At 40.2% G+C, this 10,902-nt stretch overlaps 1 protein-coding gene across 1 annotated transcript; it reads right to left on the bottom strand.

Annotated features, from left to right (window-relative positions):
• Positions 1 to 277: 277 nt before the first annotated feature.
• tars3 (threonyl-tRNA synthetase 3) lies at positions 278 to 10,699 on the bottom strand. Its single transcript, XM_062441542.1, has 19 exons — positions 10,355 to 10,699; positions 10,033 to 10,122; positions 9,621 to 9,808; positions 9,341 to 9,464; positions 8,895 to 9,019; positions 8,395 to 8,512; positions 8,056 to 8,120; positions 7,845 to 7,923; positions 7,417 to 7,563; positions 6,227 to 6,325; positions 4,681 to 4,847; positions 4,405 to 4,567; positions 3,517 to 3,654; positions 2,930 to 3,007; positions 2,734 to 2,834; positions 2,105 to 2,209; positions 1,755 to 1,827; positions 1,508 to 1,622; positions 278 to 898 (listed from the first exon to the last, which is right to left on the bottom strand). Exons 1-19 carry the CDS (start codon positions 10,691 to 10,693, stop codon positions 750 to 752), a joined length of 2,463 nt encoding a protein of 820 aa, XP_062297526.1. The 5' UTR covers positions 10,694 to 10,699; the 3' UTR covers positions 278 to 749.
• Positions 10,700 to 10,902: the final 203 nt, after the last annotated feature.

Genomic DNA, 10,902 nt, shown 5'->3' with positions numbered 1-10,902 from the left:
CATATGGAAAGAGGAACCAAGGGTGAACAATTACTGCCACTGTTGAGAGGCTGAAATCCTTTGGCGGGCAACTATAAACCAAGACATTACACTGAGAACTGCTAGCTGAAAGCATCTGATCATGTCATGATATTACTTCGGAATAAGTTAACAATAAAACAATTCCTGGAAGGCTGCATGTCATTACAAAATAAACCTACTTCTGCTTATCATAACATCTAATTCTTGTAAAAACATAAACCTCTTCAGTTGTCTAAGTGCAAAAAGAACAAGACACTCGCGTTCAACTGTTTTATTTTGTTTCTGGGCATTCACTGTTCCCCACAGAGACAGACCTTTATGAAACAAGTCAGTGCTAAATTCACACAGCCTTCATTGTGACCACCATTGCATTGTTATCCTTAAATTAAATTACTTCAATATTAAGTCACTTCCCCTCAGACAGATTTTAATCACTTTCAAAGGTTTGATACCAATACCACATACAAAAGTTTTGTCCTTTAAAATGACTGAAAGCACCACAGTTATCCTGCACATTTAACCTTCTGGGCATATTGCAGCCCCGTTCATTTACTTACAGATCTACCCATCTGTTCACCAGTTTCTCTTTCTGACTTCTGTCCTGTGTACAACACTTTCCCTGAACCATTCTTATGTGGCATATGTAATTTGTCCCTTTCTTGCTCATCTGACTGTAGTTCTAAGAGAAGACTGAGGTATTCAAATGTCCGGTTCGTTCTTTGTCTTGATCAGAACTCCTCCTCTGCGTTCTTGCAGCGGGACTGTTTGAGCAGGGTCAGGCGAGCCAGCACCTCGGCCACCGACAGTTCTCCGTGGACCTTGTTGTCCCTCGTGCGCACATTGACGCCGTTGGTCATCTTCTCCTTTTCTCCGACAACTGCCAAGATATGAAAAGACACGACAGCTTGACATGGCACACCACACATACGCACAGCTACCCTAACACATTCTCCACTATGTGCCACTGAATTCAACAACTGTGGGTGTTAGCCAGCTTGGAGGTCCATTTGCTTTACATTCAACATTCAACCAAGAGTCTGATGGTGAGTCTGCTGACAACACTGCAGTTAAAAAAGGACTAAAACAGTTCCAACTAATCCTTTTTGAAAAACACAACATTATGTTTTACAAGTTTTAATGCTTTTCTCTATGTACAGATGTAACTGTAGATGGCTCTGAAAGTCTACGCCGCTTCTAATGAAAACCAATGTTTGAATTGGAAAACATGATAAAAAGTATTACGAAAAAAGGAAAAAAAAACCATTATGCAACCATAACTCTCATGGTCATCAAAAATAGAACACTTAGACAAGTGGATTGCTCAATCAGAGATTGTAAGGGAAAAATCAATAATATTCTCTATAAAGTAGACCTTGAATATTGCAGCAGTAACAAATGAAATGTACTTTTGAATAGACTGCAGGCAACCTTGTCAGGAACAAACATGAACAGTGCTTACATACTGCAGGGCAGTACGTGTCCTTACCGAGAATGAAGTTGTATTGGGCCAACTGAGCGTTGCGGATTTTTTTGTTTAGAAGACAGCTAGAGTCCAGGTCAGCATCTGCCATGATACCAGCTTCGGTAAACTGCTTACAAACCTGACGGGCAGAAGTACTTTTCATTAATATATGGTTAAAGAGCATTTGAAGATTCTGAATCCAGCAATTTACCGTCTACATTCATACGATTGTACTTAAATGTGGTTGAGTTAGGAGAGGTTGAAGATTTACCCTCTTGGCATATTCCTCACAGGAGGGATTGACAGGCACTAACATCACCTGACATGGAGAGAGCCACAGAGGCCTGGTGGAAGGACAGACAGGCTAAACTGAAACAACCTTTACAATGATATACTGCTGTAAAGAAAGAAACATTACCGTCTATATATCTACTGTTAAAAAAGGAACTTCAAATCTTTATGGTGTGGGAATATTTAAACTGTTCTAGAGAGACATCACGGTTAAAATACTCCCAACATGACTGTGCTTTTTTTTTGACATTCAAGATTTTATTTAACATCTGTAACAAGCAACATTTTCTAAATGACTCTCAAAAGCAAGAGTGACCAGAGTGACCTCACCATTTTCCTGCGTAGTTCTCTGTGAGAATGGCAATCATCCTCTCAACTGAGCCCAAGATGGCACGATGGATGATTACTGGCCGGGCTTTGTCATCCCCATCCTTCCTGTAAGAGATGATGTGATAAAGAATATTAGGGTTTCCTGTAAGATGTGTCAGTGTGCATGTAAACTGGACTTTTTCTCAGCCTATTGGTCAATTTATCTTTACAACAAAGTTTCACCATTAACATCATGATCACTGCATCCGCCTACTGGCTGTGCAGTCATATGCTGAAATAACCTGCTTCTACACATCCATCCCCTTCCCTTTCCATATGTACTACTGGGCTGATTGAACTAATTCATGCAACTGTGAATACCATTAACTAATATACCTCCTGCTGTCTATAGCATTGTTTCCCCATGCTGGTTTACAGATAGAAGCTCCTGCTGAGATGACAAATCAACCCCTCACCTGCTCATTGAGTTCTAATTTACATACAACTTCTCATTTTATTAAATACACGTCTCTAAGGAACACAATGCACAATCTGAGATGTCTGATTCAGGAGAGGATTAAGATATAATCCTCGGTGCAGAAAAGCACACAGACTCGGCATTGTGCCAATGTTTTGATTAGGTGACTCACCCCACAAAGGTCAGGTTGAAGCGGATCGGCAGCTGGAAGTCCAGCTGAATGGTTGCACACTGGTGGTAACGTCCAATTGCATCTTTGATCTTGATGTCGATCTGTGACGGCACAGAAAGCGTTGGAGTACTTTTTTCAGACTTTAAAGAATTTAATTGATTTTGCGGTTGGCAGGAAATATCAGAAATGTACTGACCTTAGGTCCGTAAAAAGCACCGTCTCCAGGGTTGAGTTTCCATGGCTCCCCAAACTCATTCAGGCTGTTCTCCAATTGCTGTCGGACATGAGGCATGGGTTAAAATATCATTTGAATCTAAAAAACACCAAAAAGCAATTTCTGAGAAGCAGGCTAATCATCAAAAGTGTGATTTTCTGGAGACTTGAAGTACACAATCAAGTATAGGACACACAGTCCAGACTTTTCACTGCCTAAAGCACTTCTACATTTACATTTTAAGTGATTATGCAACTTACAATAGGATCAAATAATAGAGCTCAAGGCAAACCAAACTTTTTCCTGACAGCACACCTACAGCTTCAAGACTTCACAATGACTCACAGCTCTGATACTATAATCACACAGCAGGAAACCAGTGCTTTCATTAACAGTGTCATCATGAGCATGCTGACAAGAAAAGGTGTGGCAAAAACCCTAAATTTCACCACCAAAACAGTGATTCATAAGTGGAAGATAGTCAGCTCAAATGCTGAAAATGTACCTAAATTTCAGTGACAGCTATTTTTCTACCTTATATTGTAACTATGATGCCTGATACAGTTTACCTTCTCCGCCTGGTTCCACACAGCGATGTCACCCAGGTACTTCTCTGGACGAGTGGAGAGGTGGAGCTGGAAGGAGAAGCCGAACACATCGTAAACACAGCGGAGGAAGTCAAGACAGCCCTTCATTTCTGTCTCGATCTGTAGAAGGAAAAAAAAAAAAAAAGGATTCAGAATTGAGGAGATGACTCATAATAAGTATATGGGTCAATGACGTATAAGGATTTATTCAAAAATAATAAATATGGGAATATCTATTACAGTAATTCAAACATTAAGAAAGATTGAGTACACATAAATACATATTAAAATAGTAAATTAGGTGTTTTATGTGTTTTACCATCTCGATGAATTAGAACTGACCTTAAAAAAGTCATGTGGTGCGACCGTGATCTATCTTAAAATAAATGAATTTAAGTGTTTCGAAACAAATTATTTGCATGTCATTTAAGTTTTTGTAAATAATAATCTCATATTTATGTTCTATTATGTCACAGTTGCCTTCTTAAATGTATGTAAGACTCATTTTTCCTGTAAATTGCTTAAAAATGATTGAAAAAATTTAAAAATACAATTCAGTTAAGCATACTGTATCAGTGATTAATATTAAAAGTGATATTTTACTCTGAATTTAATACAGTTATTGGTTTTATTGGTCGCACCACATGATGTTTTGTCACTTTAAATAACAGAAAAATTACTAATAACTTGTGGTTTTTGAAAAGTTAAAGTGATTTCATATAAAGGAAAGGTACTACATATATATGGTATTTTTAAAAATCAATTTAAACCTTTTTCTAACTGAAAAAAATGCAGTTAGACTGAACATGTCATAGGCACGTCATTGACCCATATACAGTTAAACATTTAGAAAATGACTGCTTTGGTCACCTGATCCATCGTGCAGAAAATGTGAGCGTCATCCTGCTGGAAACGGCGCACTCTGGTCAGCCCGGTCAGCGTTCCTGACAGCTCATTCCTGTGGAGGACCCCGAAATCCGCCAACCGCAGGGGAAGCTCCCTCCATGAGCGAGGCCGGTGGCTGAACATCAAACTTAGAGGACAACGAGAGGGTTAGGGTTAGGGCACCTGATAGTGATGTAGCATAAAAAACTGAATACAATTTTGAAATTGGACTGTTTTCCACTCTGAGCGCATTAAATGTACCAGTGTCCGGGGCAGTTCATGGGCTTCAGTGCAAAGATATCATCCTCCACAGGGAAAGAAAACATGTTTTCGCTGTAGTGTTGCCAGTGGCCAGATGTCTCCCACAGTTTGCTGTTATAGATGTTGGGAGAGGCCACTTCCTGAAAACCTCTTCTCCAGTACTCATCCTACAACAACAACAAAACCACATAAATAACCACATATAATAAATATAAACAGTATGTCCAGTAGAGAGTTACAGAAGTCAACAGTAAGAGAGTGGTGGTTAAAACTAGGCTGATGTCAACTGTGAGTATGAAACAGGAAGGCGCTGAAAGAGATCATGCACGCTCAGCTTTTTCCTGACTAAACACAGTTTAGCAGAAGAGGACGACTGCAAAACCTGAATGTCATGTGACTCCATTTACTGCAAATATCACATCCTTTGCAGTTACAAGGAGGCAGTCTGAATTTGAGCATGGGGTTGCTTGCATAGTGGTAAGTGACATGGAAGGAAACACACAACACACCAGTCTGTTACCAAGTGAAACAGACTGAAGTGAAGCGATAATGATCTTGCACCGTTTCTGTGTAATGTATGCAAGGCCTTCTTGGCTTGGTCTGGTGTGTTAGTGGGTGCTGTGAAACTCTTCAAGTTGCTAACATGCAAATACGCCTCAGGGATAAGTTCCTGTAAAGTCATTGAAATTGGCAAAGATGTTCAAGTTACTCTGAAATTTAAAGCTTGCTCAACTCTGGACTGTATTCTGCTCTAGCCATGACTCATCCTAATTATGTAGAGCTTCCCAAACAGAATGAGTTCATCTTTAAATCAATAGGCTGCTTTTAAAATGATCACCCCATGAGGCCATGTGGACAAATGAAACACCAAACAAGCCATTAGGACTTCAATCTGCCAATCTTGACCTTTTTGGGATTGACACTTTTGACTTTTTTTTAAATGTTCAGTTTATAACATTAAGTTATGTCTAAAGTGACTGGAAAAAACCCCTTCAGGCCATAGTTCAGACACGGCTGGTTCACGCTGTTCTGAAGCAGAATTTAAACTGACAGAGCAGAACTAAACTATTCAGGTCACTGTTGCACTCACAGCTTATCTCTGAGCACCTTGGTGATTGCATGTTCCGCAAAAGTCACTGGGTGGTTATTTGCATGTCAATGAGTCAGTAATCACGACAAGTACACTGAAAATGGATCACATGCCCATAGGTTAAAAGCAGTTAAATATTTCTATTCAGGCATCAGTGCAGCTTTTCACTTTTTAAAACCACAAATACAGTATAGACGCAGATGAAAACTTATTTCTGTTCCAAGTAAGATACATTTGTGTTCTCTCTGGCTATGACAAAATGACAATGAAACAGTTACAAAACTTACTGTGATAGCAAAATAATGTATCACTATAAAGGCTTGCTCTTCATCTTTTACAACTGTGTCCTCATAAGAATGTGAAAACAGATGTTATTCATGATTAAAAATAAACAAAGAATGCAAATATTTCAGGTTCAAGTTAGGTTACTCCAAAAACAACTGAAACAGCTCCTACCCTGATGAACTCGGTGAGTGTGTTGTAGATGTAGGCTCCCCGCGGCATGAAGAAACAACTGCCGGGGCTCAGATCGTGGAAGAAGAACAGCTCCTGGTCCTGTGAAGCAGAGCAATAACTTTTTAATGACTTCACATATCCTTATTATCTGCAGGTACAACCAGCACGAAACTCCTCTATACACAGCGGGGAGTTATCCAATTATCACACAGGAGACTTTTTGTCAGTGACTGTCGGAAAAAAGCTCAATGGGCTCGGAATTGGGGTGGGGGAAAGAGAGAGACACAGGTATTTCCGAGTGTTTCCTCATTTTCTCCCATAGACCTAAAATACAAATCAAGTAATCCATGATTTCTGTAGCGGCCTTTAACAGTATAGCTTCCGTACTGGTAAATCAAAGTAAAAGATTTGAGGTTTTCTGGTGTTTTTATATTCTGTATCTACATGTCACTTGACCGCATGTAGAGGTTTTGAAAATGTGCTTTCACGATGCACTGTGCTAATGAGTGGGGTCAGCTTGGGATCACACCACAGAGCACCATATTTACAGCAACACGCCACTTTGTCACCTCGCTGTCTTCGACAGCAATATCTTGACACTTGCGTGTAATATGGAAGTATGTTGTAATCAGCGCGGATGGAGGTGCCGTCGCCTCCGTTTCCCTTGCTGGGAGACCAACTGGGGTTCTCAGATGAATCACAGTTGTCCCAAATGTGACAGTAAGAAGAGGCACAGTGCCCTCAGCTGGTGTAAAGCAACAACTGATTGCAAAACAACTATGGTTTCCAAGTTGAAAAGCTGCAAGAAAAAATACTCAGAGTGAAATTGTAAAATGATCTGCAGCTGGTGAAGGTATCTGAATCTAACATTAAAGTCAAGAAGGATATGAATATGAAGACGGTAAGTTCAATACAGGGTGTTCATAATTTTTTTTTAAATGGATAAAACTTTGTTTCAATTTTGCAGTTGCCTGGAGACTGCTCCTGATCCAGTTTCATTTCAGGGTTCACCACATGTATTACAACAACCACAAACCTAGACGCTCACCAGGAAAAACTCCCACCAGAACCTCAAAGGATGAGTCAGTCATCACATTACACAATTATGAATCAAAATTCACTTTGGACCGAGCTTCTCTTTCCAGGTTTTTTAGCTAGCTGGGTGGGCTCGAACATGAACAGTGACTCACTTTGCCAATTTTGCGATGGTCTCTATTCTTGGCCTCCTCCTGGAAACGTTCCCACTCTTTCAGCATCTTTGAGTCAGGGAAGGAAATCCCGTAGATCCTCTGTAGTGTTTCCATGTCCGAGCGGCCCTCCCAGTAGGTGGAAGAGTTCTGAGTACAGAGGTGGAAGAATATATATAGATTAGTAGTTATAGATAGTATACAGACTATTAAGTCATTTTACACAAACAACAAAAAAATCAAGAGCTGTAAACAGGGAAAACAACTTTGGGATATAACTGGTTAACACGGTAAAAATTCCTTGTTAAAAAATTACAATATGTGAAGAAAAAACACATTATTTGAAGACAGAATAAATTGATTTGGAGCTTGTGGACTTCGGACATTAAAAAAAAGATTAACTTTGTACCCGGCGTCTCTCTTCCACATACCTTATAGATCTTCATGGCTTTGATCTTGCCAGTGTGTCTTACATGGGGACCTCTGCACAGGTCAATCAAGGGCCCGCATCTACCAAGAATCATAAGTTACGCAACAGTTACATTTAAAGGTTTTTTTTAAAAGAACATATGTCATAAAGTAAAAAGAACCAGTTGTTTTTTCTTGTCATTAAACATAATTACATTAATATAACCAACTAACCTGTAGACTGTAGTAGTGGGGGTGGTGACTTTTTCATTCAGAATGCGGCACTTGAATTTGTTGTACTGGAAGGTACAAATAGCTTGGGTTAATATATTTTGTCTTGATTGAAAGATTTCAATGTTTATTTGCCAGGTTACATAATAATAGGGCCAGAAAAATAGGCAAGGCCTGTTTTTCACATTTTGAGTAAAGACAATCTTTGAAACTGTAGTGGGACACTGATGTACGCATTTCCAACATAAAAAAAAAAAATGGACAGCTAATATGCCACGGTTCATTTTTTAAGACAAGCAAATGATCCCAAGCTGACAGCGGAAGGATTCAACTTTCTTTTACCTTGAACATCTTCAGCAGTGTCTCCTTGCTGACCTCCAGCCTCTCAAAGGGCTGTTTTTCTTTCACCACATTCTTACACAAAGTCTCCAGGTCCCCGAACTCAGTGCTGGATACTCCCCTGGAAAACATCAACCATGTTCAATTTATTAAAAATGATCACGGTCAGCGCTGTTCTGACAAGTGTCATTAAGGTATCTGTAATGACTTAATCATGTTCTGTTGGACACGGTCCTGTGTTTCAACATAGTAGGTTTTAAAAGGAGACGACTGTTTTCTTTCTGTTATAAAACACTTTTTGGGCCAATATAGCAAAGCAATTAATAACTGATTCAAAAGACTGAAACTGGAATGTATAAACTTCAGCAAACTTATGAAATCAGCTGACATGTTTAGACTAAAATCCATTTCTGATCATTATAACCCATCCCAGAAAAATCCATTTAGGAGTTGGAAAGCTGAGCTAAACCGAGAAGATGTTGGCAGAGGCAATACTTGCTCACTTTTGTCCATCCAGGAACATGTCGTAGTAGAAGCCATTCTCTATGGGGGGTCCATAACATAAACAGCCTCCATAAAAGCACTCCATTGCTTCCCCTAAGATGTGAGCACTGGAGTGCCAGTACACCTAGAATGATATGACATGAAGATGTGTTATGAAAGAGTAGCTTTATTTAAAAGGCAGTTTGTTGTTGGGGTGCTGTGGCTTTAACATTTGTATTATTTATTCTTTACACACTTATAATTTGGAGCTAATGCCTGAATTGTAATCTGGCACATCCAAATGTAGAATTGAATGATAAAGAAGATGTTAAAATGGGGGGACAATTTTATGAATGAATTTGCCAAAGCAAAAGATAATTTGTAGCCACTACCAACATGAGAATGACAGTAGAAAAGTGGTTTTGACTATTTCATTAGTAAATAACTGACAGTCCTGTTAACTCACAGCCTGGGCGTCCTCATTGTCAAAGCGCAAGATCTCAAGAGAGCAGTCCTGCTCGAGAGGTCTGTCCAAGTCCCACAGCTCCCTATTGACTCGAGAAATCACTGCATTGTCAGCCAGGCCTTGGCTGAAAGATCAAGCACAATATGGATAGTGTGATGTTATTCATTATAATGAAAAGCAAACATTAGGACCAATATTAGGGACTTTCCTAGTTCTCCAAAAACTGTTTATCTACATGACTCACACCATGTCAACACAATTTCCAGTGCAGGTGACTGACCTGATGTTGCAGGCCAGTTGGTAGGGTGTGGTGAACCAAGCCTTGCCTGCCACCTTACTTCCGTCTGGCAGCTCCACAGTAATGGGCTTGCTGTTTGTAGCTCTTTTGGCCAGGAGGGCGTCATTCTCCTTCTTCAGCTCTTCGTAGAGGCTGAGGCGCTCTGGGATGTATCCAGGCAAAGGCTTCAGCTACACATGGGAACGAACATACAGTCAAAGTCAAGAAATCACCATCAAAGCATCACCAGTGTTAATGTCACAACATGAACACTTCTATCCCAAAATGCTGTAAAAGGCAAGGATTATAGAGAATATATTTAAGATGAATTGTGAGAAACTGAAATATAAGAGGTGAAGTTCATTTTGGAAGAATGTGTGAACAGTGGAGCAGGTTAAAAGATTTTAATTATCACCTCTTTCACACCACCAGCTCCTTGTCCCTTCTCCTGCTTCTTATCCTTGTTCTTGTTCTTGTCACCTGGTTTAGTAGCAGGAGCTGTCACCTGTAACAAGCAGAGAGGGTCGTGTCTGTCAGTACACTCACAATAATCCCCTCTTACTCACAATACCAGCCTGTTATTAATGTCAGTGAACATGCTCTGGCTATTTCTGGAAATGAGGCGCGTTAGTTTGTCATCTGGCCGGCTACATAGTTACTCCTCACCCAGGTATCATGTTACAAATGTGTCCATTCACGCTGGTTGTCATGGTCCAGTGTTCACCACTAGCTTTTACCTTTTTATCCACTCGGTTGTTCGTCTGCTGTTGTTTGCTGGTGTTAACCTCCGGAGCTCTGCCACACTTGACTCCATTCTGTCTCCCGCCCTTCGCCTTCTTAGCCTCCTCCTCCAGCTGCAACTCCGCCTGGAGACCACGGCGGAGGTGAAGCAGGCGGTACTTGAGCTTGTCATTCTCCGTCCTCAGGGTCTCCAGCTCCGGGGTGATCACTGCAGCAGCACCGCAGGCGTCCAGACTACCTCGGCTTAGTCCATCTCGAAGAGAGGAGATCTCCCCGGCGAGAAGTCGGATTTGCTCCTCCTGAGCTGCCAAACGTGCAGCCAGGCACTCCGCCATCTTTAAATGACCACCGTAGCCACTTAAACAGCTGACTTCCGGTGAGGCTTTACTACAAATATAAGCCTCATTGATACATTATCTTAAAAAATAGAGTTGAAAAAATAAACATAAAAAATCAAATTAATCTACCAATATGAATTCATATGAATGCAACATAAATATATGTATTTATTTTTTTAAATGTAATATAAATATGTTGTGTTTGT

Source organism: Scomber scombrus, chromosome 1 (assembly GCF_963691925.1).
Source record: "Scomber scombrus chromosome 1, fScoSco1.1, whole genome shotgun sequence".
NCBI lineage: Eukaryota > Metazoa > Chordata > Actinopteri > Scombriformes > Scombridae > Scomber > Scomber scombrus.
This window is presented reverse-complemented; position numbering and strand designations above follow the sequence as displayed.

Excerpts from the sequence above, each read along its gene's own strand:
- tars3 (XM_062441542.1), bottom strand. The coding sequence starts at position 10,693 with ATGGCGGAGTGCCTGGCTGCACGTTTGGCAGCTCAGGAGGAGCAAATC. Across the intron at positions 9,465-9,620 it reads CAACTGGCCTGCAACATCAG|CCAAGGCCTGGCTGACAATG; the intron begins GTCAGTCACCTG and ends TTGATCTTTCAG. Across the intron at positions 899-1,507 it reads CCAATACAACTTCATTCTCG|TTGTCGGAGAAAAGGAGAAG; the intron begins GTAAGGACACGT and ends ATATCTTGGCAG.